This window comes from Eumetopias jubatus, unplaced genomic scaffold, assembly GCF_037043125.1.
Source record: "Eumetopias jubatus isolate StellerSeaLion01/CBP00866 unplaced genomic scaffold, mEumJub1_p1.0 scaffold_2, whole genome shotgun sequence".
Taxonomy (NCBI): Eukaryota; Metazoa; Chordata; class Mammalia; order Carnivora; family Otariidae; genus Eumetopias; species Eumetopias jubatus.
In genome coordinates this window covers 132,610,115-132,633,321 of record NW_028274808.1, presented here as the reverse complement: position 1 = coordinate 132,633,321, position 23,207 = coordinate 132,610,115, and the positions used below count along the sequence as shown (strand labels likewise).

The 23,207-nt window shown below is 36.6% G+C and overlaps 1 protein-coding gene and 2 pseudogenes across 9 annotated transcripts in view; 1 reads left to right on the top strand and 2 right to left on the bottom strand.

The window, feature by feature from the left end:
* The window catches only part of PTPN13 (protein tyrosine phosphatase non-receptor type 13), a 204,168-nt gene that overhangs the window by 75,483 nt on the left and 105,478 nt on the right, over positions 1 to 23,207 (top strand). For all 9 annotated transcript variants that reach the window (XM_028124191.2, XM_028124189.2, XM_088021120.1 and 6 more), the window contains exons 4-6: positions 8,817 to 8,882; positions 11,022 to 11,207; positions 16,580 to 16,667. In XM_028124191.2, coding sequence (XP_027979992.1) covers positions 8,817 to 8,882; positions 11,022 to 11,207; positions 16,580 to 16,667 — 340 coding nt within the window. The remainder of the gene's footprint in view (positions 1 to 8,816; positions 8,883 to 11,021; positions 11,208 to 16,579; positions 16,668 to 23,207) is intronic.
* Positions 15,334 to 15,720, bottom strand: LOC114224902 (small ribosomal subunit protein eS24 pseudogene; annotated as a pseudogene).
* LOC148164897 (GPI ethanolamine phosphate transferase, stabilizing subunit pseudogene) lies at positions 21,460 to 22,154 on the bottom strand (annotated as a pseudogene).

Below are 23,207 nucleotides of genomic sequence, written 5' to 3'. Positions count from 1 at the left end.
TATCCAGTCTGAGGATGGCAGTACCATTGACATCAGATCTAATTTCATTCTCAAGGCAATGGGGAAAAAAATATATATATATATGTATGTGTGTGTGTGTGTGTGTGTGTGTATATATATATATATGTATATATGTATGTATATATATATAGCATGCAGCTGGCTGTGATAATTTAGATATGGAATTTTGGAGAATTCAGAATTGGGTATGAATATCATTTCCCATACATTATTCCATATAAGTGTAAAAAATAACCTAATAATTTCCTAATAGTGAAATTATTAAATGAAAAAGTATGTGCATTTTATTTTAAAGATTTATTTATTTATTCGAGACAGAGTGAGAGCTAGAGATAGCAGGAGCCGGGGGGGAGGGGCAAAGGGAGAGAATCTTCAAGCAGACTCCCCACTGAGGGTGGAGCCCATCACAGGGCTTGATCCCAGGACCCTGAGATCATGACCTGAGCCAAGACCAAGAGTCAGGAGTCTAACCAACTGAGCCATCCAGGCGCCCCAGTATGCACATTTTAAATTTTGATACACATTACCCAGTTACCATGTAAAGGAATTGCACTGATTTATCCTTCTATCACTGACAGTGAATGTTTCCCTCTTCAGAGAGGGTGAGGGAGAGAGGAGGTAAGAGAGAGGAAGTGTGTGTGTGTGTGTGTGTGTGTGTGTGTGTGTGTGTTTTACACGTGTATCTGTTGATTAAGTTAGAAGAAGCCATCTTGATTTGAGCCATTAATTGTATTTCTGAAAAAAGACCGACTAGAATTGGTAGAGAATCCAGGTTTATCTACCTTTTATATTCCATGAACTGCTTAAGAATTTTGGGAGGTATAAGCATAGGAACCAGTGAAGGAAGACAATACCTATGAAGTAGAGGTAATACTTAAGGCATTAGCCGAAAGAAGTTTTTATTACATGATACAAGGTATTTGAAAGGAAATTTGTATATTATAGAGTGTATACAGAGTGTTGGTCATTGTTATACCTCGTGAAGGTATTCAAATGTATTGCTGGTGTCTTACTAAGCTGCATAGCATATATATAGCTATTTACTGTTACTATTTAAATGCATGCAGTCTGTACAGTCTGTGGTTCACTTAAAAATAAACTTTTTTTAAGATTTATTTATTTATGTATTTGAGAGAGAGCACACAAGCAGGGGGAGGGGCAGTGGGAGAGGGAGAGGGAGAGAATCTCAAGTGGACTCCCCGATGAGTGCGGAGCCTGACATGGGTCTCCATCTCATAACCCTGAGATCATGACCCAGCCAAAATCAAGAGTGGTACACTTAACCCACTGAGTTACGCAGTTGCCCCTGATAATAAATTTTTAAAAGGTAGAGGGTAATTAGAACATTGGAAATAGACATAGTGTGTATGCAAATTATTTAACCCTTGGGATCTCTCATTTTTTTTAAAGATTTTATTTCTTAGAGAGAGTGAGCACATGAGTTGGGGGAGGGGCAGAGGGAGAGAGAGAAGCAGACTCCCCACTGAGCAGGGAGCCCAACGTGGGGCTTGATCCCAGAACCCTGAGATCATGACCTGAGCAGAAGGCAGAAGCTTAACCGACTGAGCCACCCAGGCGTCCCGACATCTCTAAATCTTAACTGAGCTTCAGGATATCTACAAATCAATGAAATGGCAAACTAAGTTTTGCATGTCTGAGCACTTTTGAGGAAGAGGAACAGTGTCCATAAATTTATCAGTCTCTCAAGTGGATCTGATGACCTCAGAAAAACTAAGAAACACTGCATTAGTTTTAAAAACTTCTACTGAATTATAGTAGGGTTTTTTTCTAATTATGAAAAGTTTTGCACGGGTGTTTATGAATTCTTGAAAGCATTTAAAATCCACAATTAAAGAAAAAAGTGCTTAGTAGAAATTTCAGGTGCCCAAGTGCTTTTCATTTGCTGAAGGTTTTACCATTTTGCCCTGTGATGTCAAGATACCAAACAAGTAAACTGCCCTGTGTTTAGGTACAACTGTTAGAGCACATGGTTGGGAAAGTGATTTGACACCTCCCTATTACTAGGCTGAGTATTTAGGAGCCAGTGCTGGGATGGGATGGGTGTGGGATTGTTGCCATTACTACGTTAAAGTAAAGTTGATTTCTTAGTGGAGATAATTGGCACTTCTAGCTTACCTCATGTCTCAAAAGCTTCAGTGCAATTCTAAGTATAAAGAAAATCAAAGGCAGGTTTTTTGATCCCATTCCTGTTTGCAATGTAAAGATAAAGCAAAGGTCAGGGGAATAGCCATATATTCTAGTATCTTTTTTTGGTGGTGGGGAGCAAAAGGACATGTATTTATTTGATGACTAGTGGACAGTAAATTCATGGAAACATACTAATTTGATATTGTTAGTATGGCAATTAAAAATTACTATTCTAGTATTCTGATTTTAATGGGGAAGAGGTGTACTGAAAAAGAGGGTGGTAATTGCATTTCACGACTTATATGAGTTAAGGATGTCATTAACTAGTATTCAGTACATGCTTACTATTATTTTTAAAAATAATACTAAGTGCCAGCACAGTATTGTAAATAATAATGAGTGCTTAGTAAGATCCTGATGCATAAAAATATTCTCTTTGTTCAATGGAAGTTGCTTTGTAAACTGTGTATGTACAGTTGTATGAAAAATTTTACCTCCTTACCAGCTCTATAAATAGGCACTTTCATTTATTTGCCTTAAAATTTTACTTTTCAAGATAACATGCCTTAAAAACTATACAAGTTTATACAGGTCACACTAAGCTTTTTGATCCTCTGGCTTTTCTGTTTACTTGGTAATTGTTCACAGGATGTGCTTAATTTGGCAGTTCTTTTGAAATCAATTTGATGGGATTGGAACCTGAATCAAATTTTTATTGTGATTTGTCTTCAAGAATATTGATATGCCCCAGGAATTTGTACTATATTCCTGATAATCCTAAAGGATTCTTAGTTTAAGTGCTCATTGCCACTAACTTGCAGTCTAAATATCAGGAATTATGGCTGCTATTATCTCTGTGCTTCTTGAATATCAAGGGTCATCTTTATAAGAACAATAATGGAAATTCACTTCTCCAACCCTGGCAGAAGCCTCAACTGAACTTGTCAAAACAAGACAGGGGCACCTGGCTGGCTCAGTCAGTGGAGCATGTGACTCTTGATCTCACAGCTGTAAGTTCAAGCTCCACATTGGGTGTAGAGATTACTTAAAAATAAAATCTTTAAAAAAAAACCAAATTCCCTTACCCACATTATACTAAAATTACTCTATATTAAATCTTATTAACGCATCCTTTCTCCCCTCTTTCCCATTTGTCTATTCATTCATCCATAAATTTGACAACTCTACTTGTTATATAATGGGCACTATGCAAACCACTAAAAAAGAAACTCCAGGACTGTCTAGTACCAGAGTCCAGTATGTAGTAACATAATTAAATTGAACATTTTAAATGCTGGGGTTGTGGACATAATCTATGTCACACCCACTAGGATGGCTACTATCAAAAGAACAGAAAATAGCAAGTGTTATCAAGGATGCAGAGAAAATGGAAGCTTTGTGCACTGTTTTTAGGAGTGTAAAATGGTGCAACCACTATGGAAAACATGGGTGTTACTGTGTGATTACTGTGTGATCCAGCAATCTCACTTCTGGGTATATCCAAAAGAATTCAAAGCAAGATCTTGAAGAGATATTTGCATACCCATATTCATTGCAGCATTATTCTTAATACCCCATAGGAAGCAACTCAAATGTCCATTGATGGATGAAAGAAAATGTGGCATACACACCCGATGGAAAACATGCAGCCTTTAAAAAGAAGGAAATCCTATCACATGCTACAGCATGAGTGACCCTTTGGACATTATGCTAAACAAATAAGCCAATCACACAAAGACAAATACTGTAGGATTATACTCCTATAACATATCTAAAGTAGTCAGACAGTAGAAACAGAAAGCAGAAACATGATTACCCAGAGCTGGTAAGAGAGGGAAGGAGGAATTTGTGTTTCGTGGGTATAGAGTTTCAGTTTTGCAAGATGAAGAAGTTCTAGAGATCTGGTATACAACAATGTGAATATACCTTGTCCAGTCCATCATGAATGACCAGTGGTGCAAACACTTTCTAATCTTCTCCCTGCCTCCAATTTTGACCCTGTCCAGTCTGTTCTTTAAACTACAGTTGGTACATTTTTGAAACCCCGTATCTGTTCTTGTCCTTTGGCTGCTTAACATTACTCAGACTCTCCATTTCCCTTAAGAAACTGTAGACTCCTTGTCCTGGCCTTTGAGGGTGTATGGCACCAGCCTTCCCTCTGAGCTCTATGCTTCCAGCTATTCTGGACTTACTTCAATGTCTTGGATGCACTAAGTGCTTTTCTTCTTCTTAGCCTTTGCACATTCCTTTCCTTCAGCCTCCAACTCTCTTTCATGCCGTCTTAGCTCTTGCCTCACCCCCTTATTGCCTGCCTGACTTTTCCTGTAGATCTAAAGCTTTCTTTTACACTAATTGTACTCTCTGAGTACTGTCTTGTACATCACATTATCTTGTCTTGTTTGCTATAATAGAAGGTTTGAGATGGAAGGGACCCTGCCTGTCCTACTCATTGTATGTAACCCCTCTGCTCTATACTGGTGGTTCTCAAAGTGTGGTCCTCCAACCAGCAGCATCAGCATCATATGGGAACTTGTGAGAAAAGCAAGTTCTCAGACCCCACAGCAGATCTACTAAATCAGAGACCCTAGAGATAGGACCCTGTGTCTATGTTTTACCAGATGATTCTGATCTGTGTTGAAGTTAGAGAACCATTGCTGTATGCCATATCTGCCACTTGGAGGCTCTGAAAATTTGTTGAGTGAGTGGAAACAATTCAGGATTTTATTCACCCACAGCTATTTATGCTTTGTTGCTATTAAATGCATAGCCACACAATGTCAAGGGGTTTTGCTAAAAGGAGCTATGTAGCACACATAAAGCAGCTCTTATTTCTTCACAAAAATCACTGGGTGGGAGGTATCTGCATATCAGACTGCAGTACCTTACCCAGTGTCTTATGGTCAGTAAGCTAAATCTTCGAAGACTTAACATCTCCTCTAGAGAATGGACGTAGAGGTGGAAAGTATTCTGTGAGCCTTCTCAGTGATGTCTGTTTTCATTATTATCCCATTTTATTTTTCAGCAAATAGTTATCAAGTGTGGGTTCTGAGTAAAATTTCTGGCTTTGTCACTTGAAAGATAAGTGACCCCACACAACTTGCTTACCTTTCTATGCCTCAGGTGACTTCTATGTAAAGGGATAATGAGAGTACTTGCCTCATAGGTTTATTAGAAAGTTAAATAATACCTGTAAAGTACTTAGAACAGTATCCAGCACAGAGTAAAGCCCACTAAATATTTCTAGTATATGTTAAGTGCTGTTCTAGGTCCTGGGATAGGGTGGTAAGTGGGACAAATTCCTTCCACTTACAGAGTTTACATTCCAACCCATTATAACTATAAAGACAAAAATATATTTCCATTCCCCATGAGTTATATTAACTAGCTCACTCAAGTGCCCTCCTGTCCAAGTCACATTTTCATTGTATCTTTATCTCTGACTCCTTCTTTTTCACATATCCACTTAATTGCCTGAATTTCTTAAGTCCACTTTCCAAGTTTAGCTGTTCTAGTCCTTTCCAACTCCAAAGGCCTGAGAACCAGGAGAACGGATGGTGTAGTTCCAGCCTGAAAGCCAGGAGGCCTGAGACCCAGGAAGAGCTGATGTTTCAGTTCAAGTCCAAAGGCAAGAAAAAAGTTGATGTCCTAGTTCAAATGCAGTCACACAGAAAGATATTTTCTGGGGGCACCTGGGTGGCTCAGTCGTTAAGCATCTGCCTTCGGCTCAGGTCATGATCTCAGGGTCCTGGGATCGAGCCCTGCATTGGGCTCCCTGCTCAGTGGTAAACCTGTTTCTCCCTCTCCCATCCCCTCTGCTTGTGTTCCCTCTCTCGCCGTGTCTCTCTCTGTCAAATAAATAAAATCTTTTTTTTTTTTTTTAAGATATTTTCTGTTCCTCGGGAATGGGGAAGCCATTTTGTTCTATTCAGGCCTTCAAATGATTGGATGAGGCCCACCCACCTTAGAGCAATCTGCTTCACTCAGTCTACTTAACTAAGTGTTAATTTCATCCAAAAACTCTCACAAAAATTCCCAGAGTAATGTTTGACCAACTATCTAGGCATCCTCTGGTCCAGTCAAATTGCCATATAGAATTAATCATTATATACATAGATGATCAGCAAGTATACAATTTTAAAACCTAGTTTTAGGAATTGTGCTACTAATTTTATATAGTCATGTATAAAAATTATTAAAATATAGTAACTCATTTAGCATATTGAGCAGTAAATATAATAATCTTCAGCACTCAGAGAATCACAAATCTTAACATGTTAAGAGAAATATATTTGAATATGTAATTAGTTCTTTATGTTAAAGCCATGAAGAATGTTTTTTATATATGAGGTTCTTTGAAAAAGTGTTCACATATGAGGTTCTTTGAAAAGAAATCTGAACAGAAATATACAAATAGCCTGCACTATGCTATCTTGAACTTACGTACATTTCATTAAGTTCAGCAGGCATTTATTGAATATATACTGTATACAAGTTCTGTGTTAGTTGCCAAGAGGTATTATAAGATGTATAAAAGACTTCCTCAAGGAACACAAACATGGACACATCTTAACTATATTATAGGCAATATTGGTTAACTGTTTCATTAGAGATGCAAATGAAATATAACTACATGAAACTGAATGCTTTATCCTGTTTGGGAAAATGTATATGGTAATACATCTCTAGATCATCAATAATAGTGTAGGAATTTTATTGACAGATAAGAAAGAACTGCTCAAGAAAAATTGAGAAACAGAAGGATTTATTTTGGCAGCAGAGAATTTAGTAGTGCTGAAGTGTTTCAGTTATGATACATGAAGAAGTAATAACAGAAGGAAAACTTATAAATCTGTCTAGAAAAAGGAGGTAGAAGCAAGTCAGAGTGAGCCCTGTTTGTCATTATAAAGAACTGGTTTTTTTGTTTTTTGTTTTAATTGGGAGCAATGAAAATATTTGAAAAGAGGAACAACTTTTCTAATCTGAGATTTGGAATAATTTAGGAACAAAGTTGGAGTAGGTTAAAGTGCTGTGAAATTGTAAGAAGGATACCCAGTTTTTTGTGTGCATATCTCATCTGTTTCTAAAGAGGATCTGAGACGGTTCAGAGAATTAAAAAAATAAAGGTGAGGAAATAAAAGCAAAATGAAAATAAAAGGCAAGAAAATAAGACAGTGCTGGAGTAAGACTGGTCCAAAAAAATGCACCTAGTAAGATTATGCAGTATTGATAGAGGTGGGCTAAAAGTTTAGCTCTGAATTTCTTAACAGGAGGAAAAATGGGAAATGATTACTTATGAGATTAACGGTCTTCACTTTCTAAAATTATTATTTTTTAATGATTTTATTTATTAGAGAGAGAGAGAGCAGGAACATAAGCAGGGGGAGTGGGAGAGGAAGAAGCAGGCTCCCTGCTGAACAAGGAGCCCGATGTGGGACTTGATCCAGGACCCTGGGATCATGACCTGAGCCGAAGGCAGACGCTTAACCGACTGAGCCACCCAGGCGCCCCAAACTGTCTTCACTTTCATCTCACTTCCTGTTTCACAGGAAAGAAGTAGAAGCAGTCAGGAGCAACTTTTCCCAGGATCCCACTACCAGATCTCTCACATAAATTCCCATCTTCTCTGTCTCCTTACCCCAGATGAACCATCCGTACTCCTCCGTAAAGCCAACTCCTTCACTTGTGCTTAGCTTCCACTCCTCCCACTTACTCAACAGTCTTCTCCCAACAACCTCTTCTCTCTCCTGCAGTTCCAGTTTTCCCTGTTGGATCACTCCTATCAACATAAAAATGTGTTGCAAAAAAATCTTTTTTCACCCAGCTTCTTTCTCCATCTGTTGCCCCATCCATTCTTAGAAAGAAAAATGCTAATCAGAACTTCAGTTTAAAAAAAAAAACAAAACTTCCATCAGATTTTTTTTCTCTTTTCACATTGGCAAAAATCAGAACTTTATAGCACCTTCTATAGACAAGGTTTTGTGAAAAAAATCTCATATGTTGCTGGCAGAAATGCAAAATGGGTTTCTTGCATCCCCAAATTCTGTATAGGGGAATCCAACAATGTGTATCAAAATTAAAGATGATTTACCCTTTAATCCATAATCTCAGAGAATCAACTCAAGAGAAATACCTGCATGTATAAAATGATATCACATATATCTCTTGTTAAACATGTAAGTGCAGAGTAATTTTTAAAGCTTCTGGCATTTATAAAAAATACATATTTGTGGGGCACCTGGCTGGCTCAGTCTATAGAGAATGCAAGTCTTGATCTTGGAGTCATGAGTTCGAGCCCCACATTGGGCATAGAGATCACTTAATTTAAAAGAAAAAAGAAAGAAAATATATTTGCAGGAGTTTGCATAAAGAAACTTTAAAATAAATAAGAAGTAACAAAATTATTCATAGATAGGCTGGGGAATTATGGGGAAAAATCTGTTCTGATAATTTCCATTCTTTTCTATTTTAAGCTCTCACATTTATGTAAAATATGAAATGACGATTTTTCTCAAATCATGTGTTATACTTTATCTGGGACCAAAAAAAAAAGTCATGAATATACAGTACTCACTAAATTTTTTTTTAGTACTTGCTAAAGTTTTAAATTTTATTTTACCATAAAATGATTCTTTAAATTCTATTCCTAGATCCATATTTATTCTCTTGGAATGACATTGTATTGGGGGGCTGATCACGAAGTGCCTCAGAGCCAAGTAAGTTAAATTGTCACATCTATACAACTTTACCCTTTTTAGAAAGCTCTTCCTTGTATATTTATGTTCTACAGCAAGTTATCAGGCATACCAGCATTTCTATGCTGTTTGTTCACATTAATAATGTCATACTCTCAGCATGAAATAATAAAGTACTAAAGGCATTATTCTCAGAATGTTCTTAGAATTATAGCAGTTACTGTCTATTTAGTCTGTGAAATGTAATGGCCTCTTCAAAAATTATAGCAAGAGAAATGGGAGTCCACTGTATTTCTTCTAATGTAATGATTGATAAGAGGGATTCTAAATGTTGATGATTCATTCTTGAACTAAAGTGATAACCTTTTTTGATGCAGACACATAGGAATAATAGCTCTAAGTGTGTCTCAAAATATAGTTCATACTTCATTACTTTTTTTCCTTAACGCTTCAAAATCATACTTCACTAAGCCTGTGGCAGCAGACACCAACATTAAAGCAACACTTTCTGATGTTTTGGGTTCTGATGATCTTTGGGCTGTTTCTAGTCCTCATTTTCTAGAATAATTGATTCCTAAAGACCCAATATAAAAAAAATAATAAATTGTAATTGAAAATTTAAGAACTATATTTCATCAAAGCAAAGATGTAACATACAGAATTAGGTTTTATTTTAGGCATTTAGAAATCAAAAACAAAAATAACTAAGTATAGGGTTGTTTTCTTTTTGTTTCATCAAATTAAGAAGTAACAAGCATTTTAGGCTTTTATTCTAAAATTCAGACATCCTAAGATCCATGAAAGATGGATGACATCTTCAACTTGGTTTGGTATCATTTTGTATCATGAAAAATACTGTGTATTTATTTACTTTCTCTCCTCAGTTTCAATTTTATAAATATAGCTGAAAAAGTTAAATTATTACTGGAAATATTGGTGTCATATATTATACAACCCAATTTAGGTGTAAAATGTGATCATAACCTATGGTTAACACTCTATACTCTTCAGATAGCCAAAAATTAAGTAAATATCAATAATATATAAATTGGAGACATATTTTGCTATCAGAAATCATAATCATTTTGCAATTATTTAATAACCATTTCAAAAGTATTAAGCCCCTATCTTGTGTCAGACACTGTACTAGACACTAGGAATGTAATGGCCCATGACTGTGGGGTCTATCCAGGGGTACAAGGCAAAAAATTAGCCAATTATAACATTGTGTGAATGCTATGGTAGGGAAGTGGAGGGTGCTGTGGAAAACCAAGAGTTGGAGCCTCTCACTAGACTTAGAGGATTAGGGTGAGTTTACTAGAGGGCATTGCATCCCAGCTGAGATCTGAAGGATGACCTAATACCCAAATGGATGAGAAGTGGAAAGGAAGGGTCACAGGAAAAGCATGCTTAATCAGAGCAGTTGTACCAGTTTAAACTCCCACCAACCATGCTTTTCTGTTATCAGTACTTCAAATTATCAGTCTTTTTATTTTTAGCCATTCTGTTGAGTCGTGTAGTGGCTTCTTTTTGTGGTTTTAATTTGCATTTTTAAGTATACTTATTGGACATTTGGATAGAATATTCTATAAATCATGTCAGCTAATTAAAAAATCTTACATTACACTTTCTCTGTTTCACCAGCATGATGAGAACTTATATTTAAATGATCTTAAGTCATTGTAGTATTTGAAATCTAAGTTATCATCAGTGTCAAATTATATTTAATATATATTTAATATATTACAGTTTTTTGACTGTTAGGAAATCATTTATTCACCAAAATGTGCGTACACACACACACACACACACACACACACACACACACACACACACTCACTCACTCACAGAACTGCTTACCAAAATACTTGAATAACTGAGGAATTCCATTTCTTTATCATACAAAAACAAAAAACTTGAGTTTTTCTGTAATACTTCCTATCTTGGGAGAGTTATGTTAACCATCTTCTAATAATTTTTGGGGGGTTATGAAAAGATAAAATGTAGTAAAATATATATGCTGCTAGATAAGGAGTTCCTTTCCTCCAAGTATTTGCAGTGTGTTTGGTGTGGTTCCTGGGACTCCTGAAGTGGTTTGTCTCATGTTGGATAAGATTTACGTACAGTTTTCAAAGTTGCTTTTCCTTTCTTTATATTCAGCCTATCAAGCTTGGAGATCATCTCAACAGCATCCTGCTTGGAATGTGTGAAGATGTTATTTACGCTAGAGTTTCTGTTCGGACTGTTCTGGATGCTTGCAGTGCCCATATTAGGAATAGCAATTGTGCACCTTCATTTTCCTATGTGAAGCAGTTGGTAAAACTGGTTCTGGGAAATCTTTCTGGGGTAAGCTACAGTTCCAACTGGTATATATAGTCATATTTTAAAATTTAGCAGAAGAGTTTTTAAAGATACTGTAGGTAGCATTTTCTCAATGAAGACTAGGGAACAGTACATTAAATTCCTTGTTCTAATGTTAATTGTTTATTTGAAACATGACTTAAAATTTAGAAGCCTGGTGCAATAACTTAGTCTCTTAGATTTTATAAGAATTCATCTTTTTTTAGAATGTGTTAGAGCTGAAAATGTTTGTTCTTGCCTCCTTTCTTACATCGTAAGGAGCTTCCAGCAAGTGGTTCTGTCTATTGTGAAAAATACATTGACATACAAAATGGGTTTTAGCATTAATAATGCACTTTCTGTTGCTTTATACCTCTTTCTTGGCCACTTACTGGTCTGGACCCCTTGAGTATTCCCAAAACTCTCCCCATCTTCTATGGACACTGTCACCTGGTGTGAAGGGGGTGATACATGCTTGTATCCCTGCTAGATTGCCCCAAGACCTGGACTCTCCTGTTCTCTCTCGTCATAGATATGAAGAATCCCAAGAATAATAAACCCTGTATCTATAGTCCCACCTCTGCAAATCATGTGTTACACTTTATCTGGGACAAAAAGACATGAATATATAGTACTCGGATACTCCTTGGTTTTTGATAGCTGATCTAGATCCAACTTTATCTGCTCTTACACTTCAGAGTTATGGGACCTGAGTGAGGTCCTTCTTTGTGTGAACTACAAATTTGCCACTGTCACACAGTGTTCTTGATGGCTTCTCACTTCTTCTTCCTAGGGGTTTTGCCATCTTTTTTTTTTTTTTTTAATTTTTATTTATTTATTTGACAGAGACACAGCAAGAGAGGGAACACAAGCAGGGGGGTGGAGAGGGAGAAGCAGGCTTACCGCTGAGCAGGGAGCCCGATGCGGGGCTCGATCCTAGGACCCTGGGATCATGACCTGAGCTGAAGGCAGACGCTTAACGACTGAGCCACCCAGGCGCCCTGGGGTTTTGCCATCTTAACCAGGATGTTGTATGGCTGGAGGGGTATATCCAAATTCTGTGCAATTTGCTAGTTGACAAGAAACAGGCTCATAGATTCTTCCAGGCAAATGATTTATAAACTGTACCCTGTGTAAACTGTAAACTATACCTTGGTGCTTCTGTAGTGAAAGGAATATAGGTAGTAGAGGCTGAGTGAATGGGTTCTTGGCTGCTTATTTCCCCTTCTTAACTAGAGCTACTCCAGTTCTAATTTACTTATTTGTTTATATTCCTGCATCTGATTTTTTTTTTTAACAAAGGTAAAGCTACTAAAAATCTATGAAAGCCTTCTATCCAGAACAAAGTTTCCTACATATTATCAAATACAGTTTTGTTTTTAAAAATTCCTTTGTGATCAAATAAGTTTGAGGAAAACCTATTTAAGAGAAATTAAAATATATTTTCACTGCAGAACTTCTCAGAGCCTTTAATACACTAGACTATATTACTCACCTTCAAGAGTGGTACGCATGTAGATAAAACATTTCCCAAATTTATTTGGGTCTTTTTTCTTTTTTTACAGATTTTTTCATAATACTAATGTTCCATAAAACTTTCTTTGAGAAAAAGCAATCAATACTAATTCCTTCACTTTTTAAATAAGGAAATTGAGACTTAACACAGCTTATGGGACATATATTTCCTATTAGTCCAGCGATCTTTCTATTTTACCACATCTCCTCTTAAGACTTGTCTTGCTGATTTTATCCCTTTAATAAAATTGCTAGAATTATTTTTTCTTCCTTTTAGTGAAGAAATATTCCTCCATGGAATTCTATTGTCCTTCTAATAGTTGCCCATATTAAAGATCTCCGTCTCTTTACATTTAGTATTTAAGACAGTTTATTACAGTAATGAATATTGCTCATCTATATATGAAACCTGTCTAGATACTACAGAAGATACAACTTAATAAAATATTTGCTCTACCTTCAAAGAGCTCTTATTTAAAGTTCTACAACCATTTGGTTAATTATAAAATGCAGAGGAAAGTATGAAAAGCAACACAGGAAGAATTTTTAAAGCTATGAAGTTTTGAGGGGAAGGATACAAGTTATGACTGCATCGAAAAATAGCACATTGAACTAGATCCAGTAGTCTGATAGAAAGTAACCTAGGCAGGGGGAAGTAAGCCTGGTTAAATGCTATGAAATAGGAAAGAGCGGGGTATGTTTGAGGAACAGTATTAAGTTGGATATGGGGTGTGTTGTGGGATTATTTAGTAGGAGAGAAGAATAGAAGGGTCAGTCGAATTAGTATATAGGTACGCTGCCTTTCCAGAGGCAAATTTCTACTAAGAAGAAATAACATTGTTCCCCTTATCTTTCTATTGCTCTTGCTAGTCTCCTGGACATCACCCAACAGTCGGAGCCTTGGCGGCTACCTTTTTTTGTTTGTTTTGTGCCAGGCACTGTGCTAAATGGCTTATGTGCTTGTCCACATTTGTTCATCCTAACAGTCTCAGGTTACCCTCGTTTTAGAGATAATGAAACTAAAGCTTAGAAAGATTAAATAATCTGCCCATGACCACGCACTTTGTAAATGACAGACACAATTGGAGCCTGGATCTCTCTGACCCCAAAGCCCAAGCTGCTAGCCATTTTGCTCCTCTGAAGCTGTTGTTGCCTTCAGGAGCCAAGAGAATGATTTAGTCTTTTGTTCAGGGTGAAATTCATTTCAAGGGACCATTAATTCTTATCTATTGAAAGTTAATTAGCATGGAGTGTAAAGTCAGCAGGCCAGCTTACTTGTCTTGGTTCTTCTACTGATTTAATGTCACAGCATCTTTGACCTTGATTTTACTTATCTATAAAATAGGAATAGTAACACATACCATCCACTCGTGTTACTGAACAGTTGTGAAGATAATTATTTCAATGTTGAGGAGCTGCTTCAAGGTTCTTAGAAGTTTGTTGTTGTTGTTGTTGTTGTTGTTTTGCTATTTCTCTCTTTGTCTGTAGTACAAGGTTAATAACCCTACCACATAAGGGGTCTTGAGGATTAAGTAAACTTTGTAAAGCACCTAAAGCAGTGCCTGCTTTATAGTAATTGCTCAATAAATGGCAGCTATTACTAACAGTGCTGTCAATGCAGGGATTCCCAAAGATGCAGGATGTGCCTTATCTCTTTAGTTACTGACAACATAGTGCAATACACTACTAATATTTATGTAATTTAAAGGATGACATCATTCCAGAAATACTTCCATTTAAGTCTTCTTAGAAGTAGGAAACATAATACCTTGAATATACTACCTTAAACTACTACCAGAAGTAGATTTTTAATCCATATTCAAACAAGTTTCACTAATGGAGGAATATTAAAATGATTGTGTATATATGTTTGTAAACAAATACGTACGCATGCATTTGATGTCAGATTTAAGTAATTTCTCTTCATCATTACCTCTCCATTTATTTCTTGAAGCTTCTGCTCTCCTTGATCATCTAACTAAACCCAGTGTTCTAATTTTTCATCCCTTATAATGTGGAATTTGATCAAATTTGATACACTTTTACTTTAATTTTTTAAAGATAACATACTTTTTTCCCCATTAATACATTTTTTATTTTTAATTCCAGTATAGTTAGCATACAGTGTTAGATTACTTTCAGGTATACAATATAGTGATTTAACAGTTCTATACATCATTACTCAGTGCTCAAGCACTCATCATAAGTGTACTCTTAATCCCCTTTGCCTGCTTCACCCATCAACTCACATACCTCTCCTCTGATATCCTTTATTTTGTTTTATTAATTTTTTATAAAGATTTTATTTATTTACTTGACAGAGAGAGAGATAGTGAGAGCAGGAACACAAGCAGGGGGAGTGGGAGAGGGAGAAGCAGGCTTCCTGCTGAGCAGGGAGCCCGATGCGGGGCTTCATCCCAGGACCCTGGGATCATGATCTGAGCCGAAAGCAGCTGCTTAATGACTGAACCACCCAGGCGCCCCTATTTTATTAATTTTTTTTAAAAGTTCTTTGTTAATTCTCTCATGAAAAATCTGCATAATCACCACAGATAAAGTCACTGCAGAATCTTTACTCCTCTTCTTTTGTCCAATCACCAGCTCACTGCTAAACATTTTATTTCTTTTTGCCAGCACCAACATTGGCTTTTGCAGTCCCCCTGACTTTGTTCATTCTGTTCTTATGTTCCTTTAGCTGTTTTCTTGAGGTCTTTTTCTTCTCATATGGGCCATGCCTTGCAGGTCTGTGTTTGGGTTCATTTTTCTTTGCATAATCCACCGAAGTGTCAAAGCTACTTGTCTTGCCACCACCAAAATGGGTTCTGAGTCCAAACCCAAAGATGACATCTGGTGTGGTTTTGTACATTTTGGCTAGTTTTTCCTGAATTTCTGTCTTAGGTACTGTTGCTTTTCCCAGCTGAAGAACATCAGTGACCATTTGTTTAAGCTGAAGTAGTCCATTGGTCATGAACTTCCTGGACTGAATAGTTATTGTGTCATTCATGATGGCAGCCAAGGTTCAAACAGCTAGGGTGGAAGAAAATGATATGCTTTATTTTAAATGAGTACCCTCAGTTAAAGTTATTAAAGCTAAAGACTATTCAAATATTTTGGGGCACATGGGTGGCTCAGATGGTTAAGCGTCTGCCTTCGGCTCAGGTCGTGATCCCAGGGTCCTAGGATTGAGTCCCGCATCCCGTTTCTCCCTCTGCCTCTGCCTCTCTCTCTCTTTCTCTGTCTCTCATGAATAAATAAATAAAAATCTTTAATAATAAAAAAAGACTATTCAAACATTTTATTATAAAGGAGATTCAAAAGAGCATTGATTTAAATTTAATTGTCATCCCTCAATATGTCCATTGGTTTAAAACATTTCTCAAATGTAATTCCTGGCAGGAAAAAATCTAGAAAATTACTTTTGAAAATAATTTATGTCAGTACCCTCAGTGCTTAGTTATAATCAGGAGAAAGCTTTGTTATAGCAGAATTAATGTGTTTTTAAAATCATAATCAAACTTGAGAGATTAACATAGTAACCAATTAGGGAAAAAAGAACTCCTTTAGTTTACTGTTTTCAGATGGAACTCATTTTAACTACGTCAGTTTGGCTAACTTTGTTCCCCAGTTAGCAGATAATTCTTCTACAATTCTCTCTTGCCTTTCATTTCCTGAAGATGAATTGGCCAGAACTGAGCTACATAAATCCTATAAAGAAAAACAAATTAACGATAGCCAATGTGGAGTGTCTTTACCAATGCCATACTCCACAAAATTGTCTAACTAGTGACATTCTGTAGGTAATTACCATGAAAATGAAAGGGAGATTGTTTCGTCAAATTTGATTTTTGATTATCTATGTACAGACGGATCAACTTTCCCGTAACAGTGAACAAAAGCCTGATCGAAGCCAAGCTATTCGAGACCGATTGAGAGGAAAAGGATTACCAACAGGTAAGCGTATATTAATAGGAAATTTTTAAGTTTTAACCTTATTTCATTGTTTGTTTTAATGAAATCATACTTACCTGGCTTGGGAATCTGATAATTGTGGCCATAATTAGAACATAAGTATGCAAAGTGGAGAAAGGGAATAGACAGGAACACTAACTTTATTAATATATAAATCCATTAAAATTATGCAAAAAACATTACTAAGAACTCCCACAGTAAATCATTTCCTTTCCAGTATTGTTATTTTAGCAATATTTGTTTATTGTCTTTATCATGGAATTTTATATTAAAAATATATTTTAAAGCAAGATGAAACAAAGTTTATGAACATAAAACACTACTGAAACAGAGTTTCAGAAAGCAAAGTTTGCTGCACTTTATTTTCTATTCTAGTTCTTTTTGTTAATGGGAATCACAACCCCCTAAGTTGATTTTAGACTATCTTGTCTACACATGTATATCTAGAGAGAGGCGTAATTATAGTAAGGAAATATATATATAAACACATCTTCTTGCAGGTAAAAATCTTTCCCTCTATTTTTTTTATTATGTTCAATTAGCTAACATATAGTACATCATTAATTTTTGATGTAGTGTTCAATGATTCATTAGTTGCATATAATACCCAGTGCTCATCACAACACATGCCCTCACTTTACCTTTATTTAAAAACTATCCTAGGATTGGAGATACGATATAGTATGAACCTTGGTGCCAAGAAGAACAGCACTTTGTTAATCCATCAAATTTTCAGACTCCTGTTTTAGAACTGAATAATAATAGAAAATTATAATTAAATGTCAATAGCAAACGGAAAGAGTCTTTTTCAAGGAGACATAATGAGCATACTTTAATGAGTGAATGTTAGATTTAAATGATTTCTGTTTCTCTTATTTATCATGTTTCTAATTTCTTCCTCCCTTCCAGCAATCCATCTCCCTCCCTCCCTCTCTCCTTCTCCATTTCTGTCTGTGTTCCTTCCTTATTTCCCTGTTCTTTACTTTCTTTCTGGAATTCCCTTTTATCATCTCCTACTGTCATTAAATGGCCATGTTATAGAATTGAAGTTGGTTTGCTTGTTTGTTATTTGTTGAGTTAGTCCTATCCCTTTATTGGAGAATTAAACATGCCCTATATCTAAACTCAAGAGAATTTGTAAGGAATTAAATTTCTCACTCAAGATAAACCAAATTTTGTTTATGTTTACATTTTGGGTAAAATTAGAGGTCCTCACACTTAAAGTGCAACAGCCTTTTTGAGATCAAAGTGTAATAGAAGAGAATTCTTCAGTTCTTCTTAGCCATTGCTTTCCACAGTAGTACTGCTCAAGGACTGTCTTAATTTACAAATTTAACAGATGTAAAAAACCACATCTCAAAGACAGAATCAACATAATGTACTAATTATACTCATTACCAGACAAGCAATTAGTAGCTTAGAGTCAATGGCATATACTAATGTAATATAAAAACTTTAAGATTAAAAAAGTGACCTTGTGAAGAAGAACTATTTTTTAGGACCCCAATGTTACCTTTGGGCAGTGCAGTTCTTCACTGTCAGAGGTCACTTGTAACAAAGAGTCTTGTTACACTACATCGGTACAAAAGCATTCTCTTTGATGCGAACCAACCTGAAACCTTCATGTACTGATAGCTTTAGTTTATTAGACTCCTGGCCATGGTTTTCAGTAAGGAAAATGTCAAGATGGACAGTGAGATATAGAATTAGATTAAAAGAAATAAGGAATTTTAGGGATACTGCCTTGTGTCTAAGTGATTTGATTGTTCAGCTGAAACTTAACAATAACTTTTTTTTATCTATGAGTCAATTACCTTAAAAAGTCTCTCCTTGGGCGCCTGGGTGGCTCAGTTGGTTAAGCAACTGCCTTCGGCTCAGGTCATGATCCCGGAGTCCCGGGATCGAGTCCCGTGTTGGGCTCCCTGCTCAGCGGGGAACCTGCTTCTCCCTCTGGCCCTCCCCCCTCTCGTGTACTCTCTCTCATTCTCACTCTCTCAAATAAATAAATAAATCTTTAAAAAAAAAAAAAAAAGGTCTCTCCTTACATCTTACCTCTCAGATCTGTTAAAAAGGTAAGGCCTAAACTAGTGGGCTGTCTGCCCCCATTTTGTTATTTTATACTGCCAGTGCTGATAAAATGGCTTCACTCAGCAAAAAGAAATCAAGCATTTCCTCCCAAGCTTAAGGCGGAAACCTACACCATGATCAGATCAGCATGATAGTGCTTCAGAACTTGGGTGTATTGACAGTATCATGTTTCTTTTTTTGTGTACTTGAACACACTTGCGAGGACAGATGGGGAATCGAGGAACCTCTTTTAATACTGAAATGTCATTTGAAGTTACCTTCTAAGAGATGCTTAAGTTTTTTGAGTCTTGTGTGAGGGGAAAGGTGAATGATGATACCAGTTAAGGATGATGTTAGTGATATATAACAAATACAGTTAAAACACAGTGTACTTTACAAGGGAGGTTTTTTTTTTTCAATGTGACTAAAATAAATGGAATATGTTCTATTATGAAGACTTTTTATGTTTTTAAAATCTTTTATTTTTATTTCTTTTTCCCCCCAATTAGTTTTTAGCAAGCTCTGTATTCTCCAAAAGGAGCATGTTTATGGTTTCATTTTCTATTTGGTTACTTGTAATTGTATGTAAAATCTAATGTTGTTGGGGCTCCTGGGTGGCTTAGTTGGTTAAGTGACTGCCTTCGGCTCAGGTCATGATCCTGGAGTCTCGGGATCGAGTCCCGCATCGGGCTCCCTGCTCAGCAGGGAGTCTGCTTCTCCCTCTGACCCTCCCCCCTCTCATGTTCTCTCTCTCTATCTCATTCTCTCTCTCAAATAAATAAATAAAATCTTTAAAAAAATCTAATGTTGTTTGTAAACTTCTCTTTGAACTCAGAGCCTTTTCAAGAGATGGAAAATCCGCCTGTAGCACCATTTATCCTGTTTTGAATAATCTGATTTTTTAAATAATAGAATCTAAACTTTTATAGGAAATCTTTTGATTTCTGGTTTCATGATTTCCTCTCAAAATAACTTTTAAATTCCCCCTGAGTAGATAATGATATGTTGAGGAAAATAAAGCAGAAACAAAAGAGGAGCAATTTAGAATTTTATGCTGCCCTTGTTCAGAAGAGCTCATGATAGTTCATTAGGTGTTAGTTCATTTATCCTGCCTTCTTTAAGAAGAAGGTATAATAAGTAATGTCCACAGCTTTGTAGATGAAGGAAGTGAGAAACATGGAAATTAAGTGGCTTGCCCAAGCTCATGGATTGAATTTGGTAAAGCTGGAATTAAAACCCAGGTGTTTTGACAGTAATCTTTCTGGTAGATTATGCTACCTAAATTGGCTTTAAAAGGGTTTCAAAAAGTTAATGTAATCGATCCATTCTAGAAGCATTGTTTTGGAATGTCTTTAATCAGGAATTAGAAATACAAAAACAGGTAAGACATGGTTTCTTATGTTACTGTTCCATTTGGGGGTGGAGTGAGGAAATGAGTGGGAGTGATGACAGATATCTAATATATGGGTAATTTTAATGTAGTGAAAGAACTGTCCTAAGAAAGGGCCAACGTGCTCTGTGAGTAAGTGGAAGGAGCTAGTAACTCTCCCAGGATGGGGAAATATTAAAGAAGTTTCTACCTGAAATCTTTTAAGAGTAGCTCCAGTGGTATTGCCTTCAAAAATAACATTAACTTCCTGTGATCAAAATGGGTAGTGAGCAGAGCTATTAGATGTACTTAATGATTTCAGTGCTGTTTATTGCCTGTTAAATAAAATAATTATAATAGCCCAACACATGTTTAGAAAGATTTGGAAAGCAGGTGAAGAAATTGCATTTTACCTAGTCTGAAATCAAGTTAGTAAGTAAGTAGCACTGGTATTAACAGTACATGGTTTTCACTGGTCTAGCAGCCTATGCACCTAATAAATGAGTCTAGAATTCCTGTTTTTCCTCACTTAAAGGGCCAGATTCTGTATTTGAACTCTCACTTTTAGTTCCCAGATTAGTGAAATTTTTCCAACAGTGCTTTAGCAATATAAGGCAACCATGATATGATATGTGATGTTATATATATTTTATCCACTTGTGAGGTGTTAATCATGCAATTCCATATTCAATTGTATAGCTGAAGATAGTATTATTGATATGATAAAATGCATTGAGACTCCTGCCGATTAGAAATATGTGATTTTAAAGGGGTGTGTTTGTACCAGCCAAAATCCACCTCCCTTACCTAGATAAAGGGAGATAAAGGTATGTCTCCTTTTTCGTCCAAAAAGCAAACAAAACCATTCCTAAGGTATTAGACCCACTGGAGAAACCACTTAGCTCCAAACACTTCTCCCTTTTTTTTTTTCCTCCTATTATAAATACTTTATTTCAACCAGAAGGTACAATCTCTCAGGGGTTTCATAGTTTAAAAAGCTACAAGCATGGGGCTCCTGGGTGGCTCAGTCGTTAAGCATCTGCCTTCAGCTCAGGTCATGATCCCAGGGTCCTGGGATCAAGCCCCGCATCGGGCTCCCTGCTCCGCGGGAAGCCTGCGTCTCCCTCCCCACTTCCCCTGCTGTGTTCCCTCTCTCGCTGTGTCTCTCTCTGTCAAATAAATAAATAATCTTTTTTTTTTAAAAGCTACAAGCACATCATGTTGTAACTACATAAAAAACAGTGCTATAAATGGAACTGCCTGGCTTAGACCATATATATTTCTGCACAGTCTTTATGGAATCTGCACAAAGAAATATCTTCCCTCCCTTTCATCCAATTAATTGTTCTTGTGTGTAAGTTGCTTTCTAGTCCAGTACATCCAGAGTGGTGAAATCACAAGGCCAGCCATGTAGCCAAAGGTCACTCCAAGCATACTCCAAGCACACAGAAGATGGGCTGTATCTGCCACGGTCCTTCCCAATTGAGTGGACTAGGAGAGGCTCCAAGCCATGTCCCTATAAAGCTAGAAATTGTAGTGATCTGAAGACTGTTCTCCCAAATGGATGCGACTTCATTTCTACTGAACACTCTTAGCCATGCTTTAATGTTTGGTTCTAACAAACATAAACAAGGTACAGTAGTAAAAGTAGACAAAATAACTGCAAATAAAAATGTTTCCAGCACATATGGAACAAAAATTGCACGAAAGAAGGAACATGACATAAACAGCATTTCAAAAATCTGGTTACCTTGTATGATAATGAACTTTTAGAGGATGCATTTGGTTTCACTACTAAATATAATACTAGACTGACAGCAGTTACAAAAACAACAGATGGACAAGTGTGTTTCCAATATTGAGACGTTCTCCAAGAAGAATGATGGACTGATACTTAGGATCATTGAAAATATGCATAAAAGATGGATATACAATAGTCTCTTGATATCAGTATCTTTCACTGTGTTTTCTTTGAGAGGCTGTCTAACTCTCCCACCTGCGGAAGAGAAGCGGGGGTTACTACCTCCCACCATCAGGCACAACTGGCCTCCCTGACCCTCGGGCAGGTGCAGGCATGTGCGGCCCAAACATCTCTTCCCTACCACTTCCTTTTTCTTCCTTCAAAAGGTGATCCACACTCAGTTTCTAAACCTTTAATGCTTTTGTGGCTCATAACTTACGATTTTACTTCAGACCATCTCTAACAAGTATATATATACATATCCCTCTGAACTTTGTTTCGCACCTCCACAATTTTTTGCCCATTTTCCTCAGGAGTATCAATCCCTCCCCACCCCTACTTTCTTCCTCTTCCTATTTACCCATTGATTTGTTTGTTTTATTGCTACCAGAAGAGACCTTATTATAGCAAAAAAATCATCTATATAAATAATGGTCATGAGATTTTAAGTTGCCTATCATAATGTGATTTTCAGGCATGCAGAGCAAATTAAGAAATAGTTAAATTTGGCATATTTTGTAGAAGCAGAGTAGAAAGGTAGTGCAAACTTTTAAATGAATTACTTTCATTATAATTTTGTACTACCTTACAGAACTTAAAAATGGTAACGTTTTGGACTTTTTTTTTCCTTTAACTTTCTGGACTTTTTAATCGCTTCTCGGCCTTTTGGCTAAGATCAGGTGTAACTTTCTGGACTTACAATAAATAACTGAAATATTATGCAAAAACCTAGCATTTATAGAGCAGTAGTTATCCAGGAGCTACCTTATTAGCAATTAGTTTTAAGTCTCATATGGCTGGTGAGAAGACACGGCTCTTTTAGGATACCATAGCCCATTAATATATTGTTAGTAAATACTAATAACCTACAAGAGAATGATAAATCTACCTGTTTGAAATGCAACAGACTCATGATACACTTGGAAAGTGATTATTTCAGTAGTGGTTGGGGTAGTCCTCACTAAAGAAGTTATATTTAAAAATATAGGGCGCCTGGGTGGCTCAGTTGGTTAAGCGACTGCCTTCGGCTCAGGTCATGATCCTGGAGTCCCTGGATCGAGTCCCGCATCGGGCTCCCTGCTGGGCAGGGAGTCTGCTTCTCCCTTGACCCTCCCCCCTCTCGTGC